The sequence below is a fragment of the Barbatula barbatula genome (genome assembly GCF_947034865.1).
Source record: "Barbatula barbatula genome assembly, chromosome: 10".
Lineage (NCBI taxonomy): Eukaryota > Metazoa > Chordata > Actinopteri > Cypriniformes > Nemacheilidae > Barbatula > Barbatula barbatula.
This window is the reverse complement of record NC_136773.1, coordinates 3,979,965-3,997,741: the sequence shown is the minus strand read 5'-3', so window position 1 is coordinate 3,997,741 and position 17,777 is coordinate 3,979,965. Positions and strand designations below refer to the sequence as shown.

The following is a 17,777-nucleotide window of genomic DNA, read 5'->3' as shown; positions in this document are numbered from 1 at the left end:
TAAAGCAGTCGAGTCTGAAACAATAAGCATTTCTGATATTGACAAAATAATATGTACCATTTACAAATAATGTAAGCGTTTACCACACACTGACCTCTAACCACGCTTCTAAACACTTCTTATTTTTGATCGGAGGCGTGTTCCTTTGACAAAAGGTGGAGTAGGAACAACTGACAGTTGAATCAACCAATCAATTATCTTAAACTGTGTCGTAGTTGTTTAATAACCAATAGCTGCAGGTTATGGGCAGGGCTTATCGTTGAGACGCTGCTTGCTACCGGGGTAACGGAGTTTTGAGGTTGTACGGAATGTTGCCGGTGTAGCAGGAACTCCCGCCATTTTTCAATCGCCTACAAACCTTCTTGTTTGTTTATATAATCGACACGTCATTCAAAACGATATTTACACGCGCTTGGGACGAGGAAGTTCTATGTCGTTCTGGTCTGGACAATCAATTGCGCACGGAGTTGAGTGGTTGAAGAAAGCCCGCCATACCCGAGCTGACGGGCCGCCTCCGCTTCAGTCGCGTTTCGCGCGTTCACCCCGGCACTTCAGGAGCTTCCGTTGCGTTCACTCACAGCACTTGTACAGCCACATCACCATGACCCCATGGGCTCCTGCGAACCGAAGTTCACGGAAGACATGTAACTGATCCACAAAGTTACTGTTTGTTTGGCTTTTATTTTTCATGCGCTTCACGAAAAAGTAAAGCGACGCGCACTAGCCTAGCCCTGATGCTACGCCGCTAAGACGCGGGGATTTTACAGGATATTCAGTTCAAGCTGAGGTCGAAGAAGTTTACGTTTCTGACAGACAGATCCTGTGCCGTGGAAACCTGCGATGGCACCGTTGCTAGGACGAAGGCCGTTCCCGCTGGTTAAGCCGCTGTCGGAGCCGCCGGGCCCGGGAGAGGAGGTGTACATCATCGAGCACACTAAAGAGGCCTTCAAGAACAAAGAGTATCCTTCATGACTGTCTCTACCGTCCACTACCACGCACAGGAACAGTTCCGTGCGTGGGGCTCGCTCCGTTATTTGCACGCGGATCTTGCTTTCGTGGTGTAGTTGTTGCATTAATGCATTTATTATTGATTTCCCCACACGGTGTATCTCATCGTAACGTTAAACGGCGACCACGAAGTTCAGCTATCTAGGGTCAAACTCAATAGACGTGACCGAATGTTGTATTGGCCATGGTTTTAAGCGATGAACCGTGCTCAATGACATGTTTAAGATGTATTGTATCTTGCGTTTTCAAGCCAGCTAATGTTAGCACGCTAGCTCCAGGATGCAGTTTGTGTGTGTCGTCTGTCTCGCTAAACAGTTTCCCATCCAAACTGCCATGACTCAAGCTTGTGTAAGACACGCGTGATGTGAGACGATAACGCGAGGACGCGTGCGCTTTTTATGAGCACTGCTATCCGAGTGTGTTTATTAACGTAGTTTGTTTGGGGAAATTATTAGTCGTATTAGTCTATTTCCCGGTGTGGTTCAACATAACGCTTTGGACTCGCCGGACTGTGGAGAATGCGAAAGTTCACGCGCAGCTGCTGCGCGAGGTCATTCTTTCCTCGCCACGTGAGTTTCGTTATGATTGACAGTACAGTAACGTTAGGGCTAAAATTCTAACACGAGCTGTCCTTTACTGCTGTCAATGCACTATTTACACAATATCTGAACTATAATATGCTGCTTTGAAATTAGGTTTATAAGACATTTGCTCTGAAAATTTAATGTAAATGATGTGTGATTTATTATATATGATATAATAATTATATTAATAGTCTCTGTAGCATCAATTCACTCTTGTGTGCAACAAAAATAATCTGACCGTGTTGACAACGTTTTGGGTTTGTCAATCATATGGTGCTTTCCGGGTTTCCGTCACCGGATTGGCCGCATGCTCTTGGAGGGCGGGGCTTTAAGGTAAAGTGCCGAAGCTAAAGGGATGGGCAGATTAAGTGACTGAACGTCATACTTGGTCATTTTAGCAGATCCCTTTCACCACAATTAGATTAAACTGGGTCTGAAAAAAGGATCGAGGATTTTTTGCGGGGTTTCCCCATTTAATCCAGGTTTCAATATCAATCAGCATTAACAGATGCTATCATGTCGAAAAAAATAGTTCTTGGTCCCAGATTATTGTAAATGTGAGTGAGATCATGGCAATGAACGTAAGAAATGTCTTTGACCCAGTTTTTACCTGTGCTACTCTTAAAGAGACGGGCACCACAAAAATAAAAATTCTGTAATTATTCACCGTCATGTATATGAAAACACACTTTCTTCGGTGGAACACCCAAAAAAGATATTTTGAGAAACCTTTTATATCTTCTTTCTATGTTCTGCAAAAGAAAGTCATACAAGTTTGGAATGACACGGGTCAGTGAATATAAAATAATTTTAGTTTTGGGTGAGCTATACCTTTAACATCACATTTAAATGTCAAACGTGTTCGTTTTGTAAGCGCTGCTGCTGGCCCTTTAATTATTGAGCTTCTGTGCCACGCGCATATTTAGGAATAAGACTCGCTTGTCGTGGACTGGTAGTGTTGTTCTCACTCGAGTTGATCATCTTTGGCTTTCTGTATGTTGCTTTAGAGCTTTGGTGTTTTCTTAGTCATTTCAAACTTTGTCCATTCTTGGAACAGCTAAAAGCATTGCAGATTCTGTATTGGAGTGTGTTGCGTTCTTAACGGCATTGTTTAGAGAGTTCGAGGCTCGGCTGCACAGATACAGTGAGCGGATATGGACGTGCAAGAGCACCGGCAGCAGCCAGCTCACACACAAGGAAGCCTGGGAAGAAGAGCAGGAAGTCACTGAGCTGTAAGTCTCCAAAACAGTGAATGAAAGTGTGCCTTCATGCATCAGTTCGCTGTTGTCATTTTCTCTTCATGACACTTAAGTTTTGTCTGTCAATTAAAAATTCGATTAAATGAATTGATGACATATTTTACTCCGTGATCTCTCACACACACACTTTTGTTGCGTCACATGGTCAGTTTAATAATGATTTACATTCTGCTCGTATTTGAGAAATGTGAGTAGATGCTTTTTATTTGTTTTATGTTGGATCTGCTCAGCTGATGACATGATACATTTTATGTGTGGAGAGAAAGGGACAGTTTAGTCATAAGCTGCTTATGCAAGATGCACTTTGTGCAGTAAATGGTACAAACATGTAATAGCAGCTTCTCACTGTTTGTTCTTTGAAGCTGTTCTTCTCGTCTCCCTCTGCTGGCCATGAGGATAACTGGCAGAAATGATACTTCCTTAAGGGATACTTCACCCAAAAATGAAAATTCTGTCATCAGTTTCTCGCGCTTAGATTGTTCCAAACCTGTATACATTTATTTTTTTTGCTGAACACACAGGAAGAAATTAGGAAGAATGTCATATCTCATTAGCCAATAATTACTATGGGAGTTAATGGGGGGGGGGGGATGAGATTTGACAATCTTCCAGAGAACGTCCTGTGTGTTCAGCAAAACAAAATAAACAATATACAGGTTTGGAACATTCTGAGGGCAAATAGTAAACAATGACATAATTTCATTTTTGGGTGAAGTTTCTCTTTAATAACAACATCATTACTTTTGATAATTGTTGGTGATGACTTTAAAACAGAAAAGAGCTTTCTAGAAGAAGCTTTCATTTGAAAGCAAGTTTCATTCAGAGGTCGTGTTAACCGAAAATTATCTGTCATTGATCAAGGCCGTCTGTCATTTTGACGGATTACAATAAGGTCAATTTGTAATTCCCCGTTTTGTCATTTCTTATCATCATTAGAGTGTTTCCCAGTCATTATCTTACAATGCCTGGTCCATTTAGGATTAAGTATGTGCGGTCAGCAGAAAGTCGCGTTGCAGATTCATCTGTCACAGACCCCCACGTTGCGTGCACTCATACACAAAAAGGCACGCCTTGGTGCTGTGTTTATAGAGTTTTTCCTTCAGAAAAGCGACTAGCGTCTTTTTGGATAAACATTAGCTTTCAGAAAAATGTCTCTCTCTGCGTATTCTCTCTTCAGTGACCGGCAGAAGCTGCACATTCATGACCAAACCGCAGCTTGTGAGTGAGAGTACAAAACGCCATTTAAAAGCACCTACCATTGTAACTGACTGGTCATATGAACATAAATATTTGTCTGTCATTATAATTTTGCTGTCTGACAACAGAAACATTAAATGTATAAACGAATATAAACAACAATGGCTTTATTGGTTCAGTTCAGAGAGAAAATGCAAGTAGAGCGTGATGACGTCACAAACATGGTAATAACCACATAACGCATAGTGGATAATAATAGATTATGAGGGATTCTTTTTGAGCCTGTCCGTCAATGTGACAAACAATAAAAAGGTCTAGCGCAACCTCTGGTTTCATTGGTACATTTTATAAGTAAAACTTATTTTATATTTATTTTGCTCTCCCACAATACCACATTATTTAAGTAAAAAAGGTTCAAGCCCTGCCTACAGTACTTTGTCATTAATGTTTACTTGCAGAATTTGATCATAATGGTTTTGCTTTCACAGGCTTCAGGAGGAGTATCCGGTGTGGTTCGAGAAACGTGTTCTGGAGATTGTGCACCATAACACAGTAGCACTTGATAAGCTAGTTGATCTGGCCTGGGTGGAGATTCTCACAAAGTATGCAGTGGATGAGGAGTGTGACTTCCTGGTATGAACTTGGATTTGATTTGACTTCTGATTTCAACAAACTTTACTAAGTGAGAAATCATAAACGTGTAAATGACAAAACAAAGCTATTATTAATTTGCCTAGCCCTCCCCGTGTATAATTTTTCTTATTCTATATAAAACTTAAATTCATTCATTCTGTTTTTTTAACAATACAATAGAAATATTTTTGCCCACATTAAAAATATTTCAGTATACTGTAGCATTTACTCATTAACTATAGTTAGTGATACCTAGATACTACAGACTTTGTGAACCTTATGAAAAAAATACATAAGGCATAATGCACAACTGTCTTAGTAGAAATCAGTATCTCTGGTGCATTTTAGTTTTTTCTGTTTTTTTTTTTTACAGCTACTTAAATGTAAACCTTTTATTTTACTAGAACATTTACTTCAATAAAGGAAATAATATAATATAGTTTATTCTTATGTTTGTGTCATAGTTCATTTAAATTAGCCGTACTTAAATTAGCCGGTTGTTTTGTACATGTTTGAAAGTAGCTTTATTTAAATAAAGCGGTGAAATGGTCATTAAATAAAGTCTCAGAGCAGCTCTGGAGATGTGTTTGAATCCTATAGTGAGATGCTGTAAACAGAAAATCATGCGTATAGTACAGGAAACCGTTCAAATCAATGAGACATGCAGAACAGACCGATTACATATTAAACCGCATCTGAATCACTTCTGATCTTATTTAAAGAACAAATTGAAATTTAATAGCTGTTCAATTCTATTTTCTGATTGAGAAGTTGTAAATTTGCAAGATTTCACACCATTCTGTGTTATATATCAAATTCCCTTTAAATGCCTGGATTGCCCGATTCAATCATATGGCCCTAAGAAGTGAAGTGGCGTTTTTGAATTTGGGCCAGTAAGCAACCACCCAGGACACGTTAAGTCACATGACAACGCCCCTAATATGGTGGTGCCAAGATACTGAGTTAAAATTTTCAAATCAGTACCCACTCAACCCGGAGTATATTTAATTTTGAGAGTAAGATCTTAAAGAACATGCATTGATTTGTACAAATTAAGTATAGGAATGTTCATTGGGAAGGGTGACGCAGTGCTTTTAGAATTCTTAATTTGTCTTTTTCAAGGTTGGCAAGGATAAATCGTTGCACGTGAAAGTGATAAAGATTCATCCTCTGGAGACTCCACCAGACGAACACGGTGAGAAGAAGATGGAAGGAGCTTGTGATTCTCCATCCAGTGATAAAGAAAACGCCAGTCAGGAGAACCTGAAGAAGGACCCACAGTCTACAGAAGAAGAGAACAGGAGAGAGAGTCTCTGTGAGCAGCAGCCTTTTGAAAATATTACCATTTGTGCTTTACTGATTTCAACAAAATTATAAAAATAAAATAGTAAAATGGCATTATTAGTCTTGTGCTTTCTTATTTATAAGGATTGTAATTGTTTTACGCTCCCAAGAACTTAGCTTTGTCATAATCTATTGTTTTATGAATTTTAACTAAGCTTTCTCTGTTATGTCTTTGTTATTGAAATATCTCTGTCCTTTTGTCTGCAGCTGATAGGGCCCGTCGCTCACCCAGAAAGCTCCCCACCAGTATGAAAGAAGAGAAGAAGAAGTGGGTGATGCCCAAATTTCTGCCCCACAAGTATGACGTCAAACTTCTGAATGAAGATAAAGTCATCAGCAATGTCCCCTCAGACAGCCTGTTTAGAACGGAGCGGCCGCCCAATAAAGAAATCATGCGTTATTTCATTAGACACTGTGCCCTGAGGTTAGGCTCGGGTGAGAGCGCCCCCTGGGTGGTGGAGGATGAACTGGTGAAAAAATACAACCTGCCAAGCAAATTCAGCGACTTTTTACTGGACCCACACAAGGTGCGGTACATGAGTGTGATTGATAAAATAGATTTGTATTAGTACAGTGGCAAAAATGACAAAATGTGTTTTAATGTGTGGTTTTCTTTTAGTTTTTGGCAGAAAATCCTTCAACTAAGAGAAAAAGCATGTGCTCACCAGAAGGAAGATCCAATAAGAAGCTGAACTCTGAGTCAGGAACCAACGGCGAGGGAGTGAATGTTAAAGGGGAGAAGAAAAAAAAGACAAAAGACTCCCAGAACATACCGCTCAGTCCGACCCTCTGGGATCATATGCAGGTGTGTTGAAGCATGAGGGAGTATGTTACTTAAGAATATCTATATATATCTATATATATATATATATATAGATATATATAAAATAAACAAGCCTGCAACCTGAAAATAAGTGAATTAAATAGTTAATAAAAGTCGAATAGTGACCACATTTTCAACAAACTTTTCCTTTAAATAGTTATTCCCAGTTTGGAACACAACTTTTATATCATAATACTTCCGTTCACAGTTGACTGGAGGTATGTTCTTCAATGGAACTTCTCAAGTGTTCCTGTTGTCTTTGATGTCCCTGTGAACCTGAAGTTGCGATCGTTTTTACTTCTGTATTTTGATGCAATTCTGAGTGAAATGGAATTTCGAATGAGAAAAATAGTGGGCGTGGGTTTAGTCTTTCTCTGCAAATTATTTATTGGATGTATATAAACGGACATTGCATTTTGATTTGGGACTGGCAGCAGACTGACAGTTGAAGGAAGGAGTTAACGGATGCTACGGCCATGCCATCTAACATACGTCATTTAAGATGGATAGTCATTACAGGAAGGAAGTGCATTTTCAGATTTTAACCAAAGATTATGAGGGCACACGGATTTAAAAAAGAGAATGACCCACATTGATAAAGTATTCACAAAAACGCTGCAATATTTCACAAATTTGTTTAATTTCACTGGGATTTTAAGATCTTACTTTTACTTCATTCCTTTCCTCAGGTGAAAAAAGTTAATGGATCTCCTTTAAAAATGAAAAACTCAGGGACATCAAAGAAATCTGATGAAAACATTCTCAGCACTCCAAAATCCAGCAAGAAGCAGGGAGACAAAAAACAAACCGATGCCAAAAGGAGCCGCAAGAGCGGCATCAACAAGACCCCCAGCAGCCAGAAATCCTCCAAAAAAGATGAGAAAACCTCCGGCGGCTCCAAGAAACCTAAAATGAAGCAGATGACCCTTTTAGATCTTGCCAAAAGTCCAACTGCAGCAGCGAGCCCCAAAAAGAGAGCCAGAAGTTTAAGTACTGGAACGCCTAAGCTGGGCAAACCCTTGCCACCGATGGCCTTACATCTTCTTAGATTTTACAAAGAAAATAAAGGCAAAGAGGACAAAAAGACCACCTTGTCCTCACTGCTGTCAAAAGCGGCAAAAAATCTTTCGGCCGAGGATCGCGGACGGCTCCCCGAGGAGCTGAGTGAGCTGGTGCAGAAGCGCTGGGAGGTCCTCGAGCACAAACGCAGATGGGCGCTCATGAGCGAAGAGGAGAAACAGGACGTGCTCCGACAGAAGCGGCAGGAAGTGAAGCAGAAACTGAGGGAAAAAGCAAAAGAACGACGAGAGAAGGAGATGCAGATGAAGAGGGAGATGTCACGACGTTACGAAGATCAGGAGATCGAGGGCAAGGACCTGCCGGCGTTCCGCTTGTTCGATATGCCTGAGGGCTTGCCCAACGCACTTTTTGGAGACATAGCGATAGTCGCTGAATTCCTTCACTGCTATTCCGGTCTCCTGATGCCCGACGATCAATATCCCATCACATCCATCGCTCTAATCGAGGCACTAGCCGGGGAGAAGGCGGGTTTTCTCTACTTGAACCGTGTGTTGGTAATTCTGCTTCAGACTTTACTTCAGGACGAGCTGGCGGAAGGCTACAGCGAACTGGACATGTCACTCTCCGAGATTCCTCTCACCATGCATTCCGTATCTGAGCTGGTACGCCTTTGTTTGCGCCCCTCAGACTCGCATGGAGAAGAAAGCGTCCCAAGTTCGGAGGACTGGCAGCCCGGCAGCGGCTATGATGATGTGGTGAGCAGCGAGTTCCTGGAGAAGCTTGAGACGTCAGAGGTGTTTGAGCTGACGCCTCAGGAGAAGGTCAGCCTGATGGTGGCGCTGTGCCATCGCATTCTCATGACCTACTCTGTGGAGGATCACGTGGAGGCCACGCATCAGCGATCGGCCGAGCTGTGGAAGGAGCGGCTCGCCACGCTCAAAGAGGTCAACGACCGCAAGAAGGCGGAGAAGCAGAAACGCAAAGAGCAGATGGAGGCGAAGACAGAAGACAGTGAACAAGCGAAGGCGGAGAAGAAGAAAGAGGCGAGCGTAAAGAAAGAGCCGCCGAAGGTTGCTAAAGTGGAACCGGAGACAGAAGACATGATCAGCACGGTGAAGAGCAGACGTCTGATGGCCATTCAAGCCAAGAAAGACAAAGAAGAGCAGGAACGTCAAAACAAAGGCAAGTAAAAATATGAAGCAGGGATCTGATTACGATTATGAATGATATAATGTGCCATCTAGTGGCTGTGTATGGTACTATCTCATTGGTAAATGATTGTGTATCTGCTGCAGAGCGAATGGAGAAAGAGGCTGAGGAGGAGCGGATCAGGAGGCAGAAAGCTGCAACGGAGAAAGCTTTCCAGGACGGGGTCACCAAAGCCAAACTGGTCATGAGGAGAACGCCACTGGGCACAGACCGCAACCACAACCGGTAAATAACCGTCCGTCAGACTGCATCTGTTTATAGTTACAGTCATCTGCCTGTTTTGAAGCATTGTTATTGTGTGTGATGTTCTGCAGATACTGGCTGTTCTCTGATGTGGTTCCTGGGCTGTACATCGAGAAGGGCTGGGTACATGAGAGTATAGACTACACCTTCACCCTGCCTCCTGAGGAGCATCCGGTTGTGTCTGAAGATGAGGAAAAGGTGAAGAAAGGTGAGGAAGAGGTGAAGAAAGAAGAGGAAGAAGTGAAGAAAGAAGAGGAAACTGAAGGTATTTATAAATGTATCAGTGGTACTCAAGAGAAGAGTTTAGAAATTAATTTTATAAATTTATATTCTGCTGAAATGTTTGTGTAGTGAAACAGGAAATTCTTCTGGGCCAGTTTTAAAGAGATAGTTCACCCAAAAACAACTATTCTTTTATCATTTATTTACCTGTATGTCGTTTAAAACCTGTGTATTACACATGATAGAAAATATATTTTGTGGTTTTGTTCATACTTAAAATATCTTGATGTGTTCTGCAGAAGAATGTCACCGGTTTGGAATGACATGGCAGTTAGTAAATGCAAAAATTATATATATTTTTTTGTGAACTATCCTTTTAAACCAGCATTGTTTACATAATCCAAAGTTAATGGAAAATGGTCTTCATAAAAAAAATATTCATTACCCTAATGGTAGAAACTGGTTATTGTTTAAGTGATTTATTTGTTAACTAAGTGTAAATGTTTCATCGTTTGGAAATCATAATGATGATTTAAATACATTAGTTGTCATAAGCTGTTGACATTAGCTACATTTTATTGACATTAAGTAAACAAATGTAGCTTTTTCTGTCTCATAAAAATAATAATCATTTATTTAGAGGGTAATGGTATCCCCGTGGAAATAATGAATGTCCTTCGTGTAATGTCAATGAGTGGTCTTTATAAAATGTGGTGAGAGCGAATGAAGGCATCTTTTATGCAAAAATAATTGGGAAATCTTGGTGACACTAATTATTTATTATTTGAAAGTATTTAATGTAAATGGCTTAAAATATAAAAAATATATTTAATGAAAACATAAAGTTCTATTCATACAGCCTTTGCAATGTTTTTAACAGCACAGATATTTTTATTTTCTTAGATGGAGAGAAAGAGGATGAGGGCAGCATAGCTAGTGCTTCAAATGAAAATGGTCAACAGGGGGCGCCAATGCCTGAGACCTGCATTGAGACCACTGTGCCCAAACAAGGCCAGAATCTTTGGTAAGGTTTCTTTTTTTAAGTATCTTCAACTGGTAAAATCCTCATAATATATGTCTTTGCCTTGTTTTGAGGTTTAAACATTTCAAAGGTGTTTCCATATTTTAGCGGGGATCTAAATATAGTCTTGGGTGGTAACACCGATGCTTGTTTTCCCAGGTTTGTGTGTGATTCACCAAAAGAGCTAGATGAATTAATAGAGTGTCTTCACGCTCAGGGAGTGAGAGAAAGTGAACTCAAACTCAGGCTACAGACCCAGTGAGTAAACGCATACACACAATTTAAAAACGGATTAAAACGGACAGCAATATTAAAAAAAATTAGGAAGAATTAAGCAAACTGTATTTTGCTGTTGTAGGTACCAGGACATCTTGCACTCTATCCATCTCACAAAAAAAGGAAACCCCGGTCTGAAGATCTGCGACGGACACCAGGAGCTACTCAAATTCCTGTGCAGTGACATCATCGAGGTGGCATCCCGTTTGCAGAAAGGAGGTCTGGGCTACGTGGACGACATGTCTGCGTTTGAAGAGCAGGTGAGTGAGTTTACACTGTCTTAACCCTGTTACGTTATTATCTCCCCACAACCCACCTGACCTTGTGTCCATTGACAGGTGCGCGAGCTGGAGAAACTCCAGGACTTTGGCGAGTGTCTGATCACCCTGCAGGAGAGCGTCATTAAAAAGTTTCTGCAGGGCTTTATGGCGCCCAAACAGAAAAAGAAAAAGAAGGTCGTTGGAGAGGAGAGCTCGACTGCGGTTGAGGAGGTGGATGATCAGAAGAGGTTGGCTGAGGAGGCCAGGGTGAGTGTGTGTCTGTATGTGACGGTGTGTTTCTCAAGGTGTTTTTAGCAAGGTTAAAGGGAAGTTAAAATTTGAGAGAAATCTGACCACAAAATATTTATCTATACATAATAATCTGACAATACACTCGACTGGCGATTTGATGCAACACGCAATATGCAGGGTACACAAGAGTATTGTTTTGAAATGAAAGGATCAAACTGAAAAAAAGACATTTTTGTAAAGCAATAATTTATTAACTATGTTCTACATACAATTAATTATCAGGTAGCGACGGCGGTGGAGATGTGGAAATCTGCCGTCCGTGAAGCTCAGACATTCTCCCGCATGCATGCGTTGCTTGGCATGCTGGACGCCTGCATCAAGTGGGATATGTCTGCAGAAAATGCCCGCTGCAAAGTGTGCCGCAGGAAAGGTGAGACATCTGAGGGTCAATCTCATTACGCTGGTCACTGAAGTTACAACACTACTGTTTAGTCTTAAAGGAATAGTTCACCTTCAAAATGAAAATAATGTCATCATTTATTCACCCTCTTGTCATTTCAAACCTTTCAACCTTGCTTCTGCAGAGCACAAAATATATAAATAAAAAAGTTTAAGAAAGCAGTTGGTCCCCATTGACATGCATTGGTTTTGTGTCAACACAATAGAAGTCAAAGGGGACCAACGGTTTTTGGTTAGCAGCATCTTTCAAAACATATTTCGTGTTCTGCAGAAGAAAGAAAGTCATAGTGGTTTTAAATGATAACGGTGGGTGAGTAAATGATGACAAAGTAGTTTGCATTTAAAATGAAAAATCTAAGCAACTCTATGCTGTGTTCATTTATATAGAGGATATACAGTCAATGAAACCCAGTATTTATTCTTTTTGTTTAACTGAGTGACAATATCACGTCTGTGGTTAAATAGCACCTGTCTCTGTGTAACGCGAGCCACACACTGAAGGAAGTTCACGGTTATAGACTGATTTAATGTGTAACTCATCTGTTTTTCTGCAGGAGAGGATGATAAGCTCATTCTGTGTGATGAATGTAATAAAGCTTTCCACCTGTTCTGCCTCCGCCCCGTGCTCCATCGCATACCGGCGGGTGAGTGGCTGTGCCCAGCCTGCCAGCCCATCACAGCCCGACGCAGCTCCAGGGGCAGGTAATATAACATAACAAACACAAACTGGCTTCTTCCTTTTCCTAAATAATTAAAATCTAATTTACAATTACAGCCATATTTATGCAATAACATGAAATCGATACATCTGATTTGTAAACACTAGCACCACTTGATGTAGGAAGTAAATCTTTTGTACCAATACTAACACGGATTCATTCATTCATTCTTTGTGTGTGTAGAAACTACAAAGAGGACAGCGAGGAGGACAATGACGAGGAGGAAGAGGAAGAATCGGAGGAAGAGGAAGAATCAGAAGAGGAGGAATACAGGGACACAGGCCACAGCTGTAAGGAAACTCTCCGCCTGTGTATTATTCATCCTTTCTGTGGCCTTGATTTCTCATTCTGACTGTATTCTGGTCACAGTGAGGCCTAGGAAAAAGCTGAAGCAGTCAGTGAAGCCCAAAGTGCAGAGTAAAGCACCACAGAAAAAGGGTACACCTCCTAGTGCCAAACCTGCCACCAGATCCACACCTAGATCACGAGCAGACACCGATGAGCTGGTGAGTCCAGTAACGTTAGGAAAACCCTTCCTCTGATCAACTAAATCGAGCCAGGGAGTTGAGTTTAGCTGTTTGCAGTGCTCAAACAGTTGTGTGGATTTCTTTGTTGTTGCTTAAACCAAATATCTTGGTCCTTCAGAGTAAACCACAGCAGAAAAAGAGTTCGCCTCCTAGTACTAAACATGCAACCAGATCGGCACCTAAACCACGAGGGGACACAGATGAGGTGGTGAGTAACACATTGAAATGCCTTTCTAAAAAAAGTGAACTAAATAGCACAAACATCACCATTTGGAAATGGTGTAATCAAATGTCTTGGTCCATCAGAGTAAACTACCACAGAAGAACTCGCCTTCCAAACCTGCAGCCAAACCAGTGTCTAAATCACGTCCAGCGCCGGTTAACCCCGTTGACATCGATGAGCTGGTGAGAGGAAATTCTTAGTAACTTACAAATGGTTCAAAAGAATTAGTGTTTTCAATGTGCGTCATTGTCAAACACAACGCAGAGGTCATTGTGGCTAATGAATTGTTCTGATGAACTCGTGTAGGTCCGACAGAGCTCCAGGACTGGGGTGACGAAACAAGCGATTGAGCTGGAGAAATGTGAAGAGATCCTTCAGAAGCTCACGAAATTCCGACACAGCTGGCCCTTCAGGTACACCCATACAAAAATATTGTATAGATATTTTCACATTAAGGAAGTATTTTATAAACTAAAATGTATTATCTGCGCATCCTCAAGTCAATCCAATTCTGTATTTTCATTTGACTATGAAACCAAAAAAAGTCTGTCTTTCCAATACACTGAGTGTGTATATTAAATTGAGGGCACATGTTTGACTAGCACTTGGTTGAGTTTGGAGAGATTGTAGTTTTCACTAAACATTTGTAGTTTGCTGCCTCTTCTGCAGATGGCGCAGTTTATTGGGGTCCACAGGGGCGCTACCCACTAAGTGCTTATCCACATTCATTTTTATTTAGTTTTTCATAGAATGGCAATATTGATTCAACCAATGGTGTGATTTAAAAACATGATTTCATTACAGCAGTTTCATGTAATGATGCTAGAGGTACAGAAGCTAATCTTCTGCGATTCCTTCTCTACTCACGTTCCTATGCAGGGACCCAGTGTCTGCTGAGGAGGCTGAAGATTATCAAGACATCATCAGCTGCCCGATGGACCTCACCACCATGCAGAACAAGTTCAAATCGTGTGAATACCGCAGCGTCTCTGACTTCTTAGAGGACATAAAGCTCATCTTCTCCAACGCGGAAGAGTACAACCAGCCCAGCAGCGACGTCCTCATCCTGATGGCACGCAGTGAGGAAGCCTTTATTGAGCTCTTGCAGAAGAGCCTCCCCGGGGTCAGCTACCTACGACGCCGAACTCGCAAACGCCTAGTCACCCCATCCGATGATGATGAGGAGGAGAGCAACGAAGAGAATATACAGAACGGTAAGCATACGAGAAGCAGACAGAAGGACGATAAAGACGACTCGGGGCGAAGGAAAACCAGGAATAGCAACGGCAAAGCAAATGAAACGGAAAGCGAGGATGGCGAAGACGAGGAGGTTGTTCGGCGAAAAAGCAAGCGGACAGTCCGGAAGGATTATCGGGAGCAGGATAGCGACAATGAGAGGGACACCAGGAGAACCAAACCGAGGCGGACGTCCCGCGGCGTAACATACGACAAGGACGCCAGCAGCGACGAGGACTCTGTCAACCAGCGACATTCCAAGAGGCTAAAACGCTCATGAAGACCCAGGGTGCTCCTTTGTGTTCTTTGTATTCTTTATGGTATCTCCTCGCACCCTGCATATGGGACAGAGCCCCAGATGTAGATTATTTCTGTTTATCTGACTGTTGGAAGGTTTTTTGTTAATATTTTGGAGAAAACTGATTTATATTTGTAAGTTGATTAAAAAAACGGTGACACTTGAGATTTGCTTTGAAATTGAGCTGTCATCTCTTTGAGCTCTTTAAGACTTTTTCATTTCAAGTTTGACTTATAAAACACAAAAAAAATCAAAACCACTTGTATCCCCGAAAATATTTAATTGGGTTGTAATGCCACCTAGCTGCTGTTACATTTTGATGGATGTTTAGCTGCAGACGTTTCCAAACAACATACATGTTATAGATCTCTAGCAAAATACAACAGTGTTTTTGAGGGCAAGATTCCTAAACTCAATGTCAATGAATCTGACTTTTTATGTTATATAAATCTGTCCATTGTTTAATTGGCACTAAAACCCCCATGGTGGTATGATGTTAAACTCAAAGTTCATTTTTTTGGAATGTGCCACCTTTTTTAGTATGTTTTTTATTTTTGCGACTTAATTTTGGTTTAATTTAGGTAGTGGCAGATTGCAAAATTATGGCACTGTTTTTGAATAAAAAAAAGACCTGAAAAAGCTGGAGTATTACACATACTTTATTAGCCTGTTGGCACCTTGATGGCTTTTCTTTATAAGATGGTGATCCTATTACTAACCAGTAGGTGGCACTCTATTCTAAATATGTATTGCTCTCATGATTAAAGTCCCCTTTGTAGTTAAACTGACATTTGAATGTTATTTCCCCACTAAAGACATTTGTCGTGGTGAACCAAATAAAATGAGTTCACGGTCAATAGAAACAAATAGCTGAAAATTTCCTTTAATCATAAAGACACTTTATATTCCAGTATATGATTTGATGTCCACATGTGAGGTTATATTCATTCATCAAACATGCCATATCTGTCCTTCCCTTTAACTGGATGATGATGATAATATATGTAGGTTTTTTGGTCAGTAGCCACAGAAGCAGCCTCATAGTTTGACGCACGACTAACATATAGTTTGGATGTTAAGTCCGTAGTTATGTTTGTCCTCAACAGAAGATTACAACGATTTAAGGTTTCAGCTTGAATCTCCTCATTTTGAATTTGTCGAACTAAAATGGTGAAATGTCATTTATCATAAACCATTCTTTCAGTGTGTATTGGTTCATAGCACTATTTTTGTGTGACATTTTCATGAACACTTGACAGCATAATCATATGACGGGTAGTTTTGCATTTCAATCGGTTTGAAAACTACTGGGCAGAATGTTTGTGGAATGTCCCCCTGTGATGCTGTGACTTCAGGGGTTAAATGGCGGAGTCTCACAGGTGTAAATGCTTTCTTTCAGGTTGGCTAGTGGTGGGCAGAAACCGTTTTTTATATGTATTTATAGCTCTGGGACCTGGCAGGGAAACTAAACTTTAAGGACATCCCTCCAATTTTATTACCCGCAGAAATCCCGAGGTTTGTTTCCGAAAGTGTTTTCCCTTTAGTGACACTGCCAGTTGTAAAATCTCCTGTTGTATAAAGGGAGGGTGGGGTCTGGGAACTTTGAGGACAGATTTTTTCTTTATGTAATTTCTTTTCTTTTTAATAAAACATTGTACAATGTTAAACATTTGTCAGGTCTTTACTTTCATGGTTTCCAAATGTAATTTATTTTTACCTGACCCATAGGAAATATTGATACTGGTTTTTAAAAACATATGCTTTGGTACCTAGTAGTTATAAGGTGGCTCCAAAAGATACAATATTCATAATGGTTCCAAGGTACTTAAAGGAACAGTTCACCCAAAAATGAAATTCTGTCATCATTTACTCACCTTCCAGTTGTTCCAAATCTGTATGAATGTCTTTATGACGAACACAGAGAAAGATATTTGGATGAATGTTTGTAACCAAACAGTACTTGGACCTCATTGACTCATAGTAGGAAAATTACTTTTCTGTTGAACATATTTTGAAGAATTTAGTTCTGGGGCACTATTCACTACGATCGTCACTATTGACTGCATAGTTCTTTGTATTTTTTCTCTACCGTTTGATTTCAAGCATTCTTCCAAATATCTTTCTCGGTGTTCATCAGAACATAGACATTTATACAGGTTTGGAACAACACTAGGGCGAGTAAATGATGACAGAATTTAATTTTTGGAAGAACTGTCCCTTTAAATTTGCATGGTACTGCCAATGTAGTGTGGTACCTATGACATCTCATAAAGGTAAGGATGCTGCCAATGTAGGTAGCGGTCAGCTAATAGGCTTGCTACATAAAAAAAGATCTTTCATTTAGGAACGGTAAGGTCTGACATGCCCAAGGCGCAGCTGTCATAAACCAAAGAGGTTTTTTGTCCTTTATCCCATGAAAGCCGTTTGTCTTAACTCCAGCCCCCACAGTACCTCTTGCCCACGCGTAATGGGGCTCTAATCATGAAAGAGCGAGAGAGGTACTCCATTCATTCTTTAATTACACACACTGGTGTTTTTGTTGGACGTCTCGGGTGGCAGAAGGTAATTGGCCTTCCTCACGTCGCCGCTCAGCCAGCCTGGCTCCAGACTTTCCACTGAGGACAGAGACTGGCCCTTAAACCTGAGATAGAATATTCGCAGCGTTTGGAAGAGAAGAAAGCGTAAAGACAGATGCGCCAATGTCGATGGTAGGAAGTGCATGTGTAAATTGTGGAAATGCACAGGAGGTGAGGGGGTGAAGTGGAAAGGCGGAGGGCTCGTTGGGGTCAGGTATTGCAGAAAGGGACGTTCAGAGGAAAACAGCAACACAGTGTGTACTGATGCCCACACCTGCCAATGTTCCTGATTGAATTAAATGTTGACATTGCCCAGCATAAAACAGGACCTCACCTGGCAGAGAACCACTTTTATATAACTTTTGGTGCACCGGTGTCTCAGCGTGTT

The 17,777-nt window shown here is 41.0% G+C and overlaps 1 protein-coding gene across 1 annotated transcript; it reads left to right on the top strand.

The window, feature by feature from the left end:
* The first annotated feature begins 147 nt into the window (after positions 1–147).
* On the top strand, positions 148–16,477 carry baz1b (bromodomain adjacent to zinc finger domain, 1B). Its single transcript, XM_079465669.1, has 21 exons — positions 148–959; positions 2,708–2,824; positions 4,537–4,681; positions 5,804–5,996; positions 6,233–6,552; positions 6,645–6,830; positions 7,538–9,050; positions 9,164–9,302; positions 9,392–9,585; positions 10,446–10,566; positions 10,723–10,821; positions 10,922–11,099; positions 11,178–11,366; positions 11,634–11,781; positions 12,365–12,512; positions 12,713–12,819; positions 12,899–13,035; positions 13,175–13,264; positions 13,363–13,461; positions 13,586–13,692; positions 14,159–16,477. Exons 1-21 carry the CDS (start codon positions 841–843, stop codon positions 14,793–14,795), a joined length of 4,986 nt encoding a protein of 1,661 aa, XP_079321795.1. The 5' UTR covers positions 148–840; the 3' UTR covers positions 14,796–16,477.
* The last annotated feature ends 1,300 nt before the right edge of the window (positions 16,478–17,777 follow it).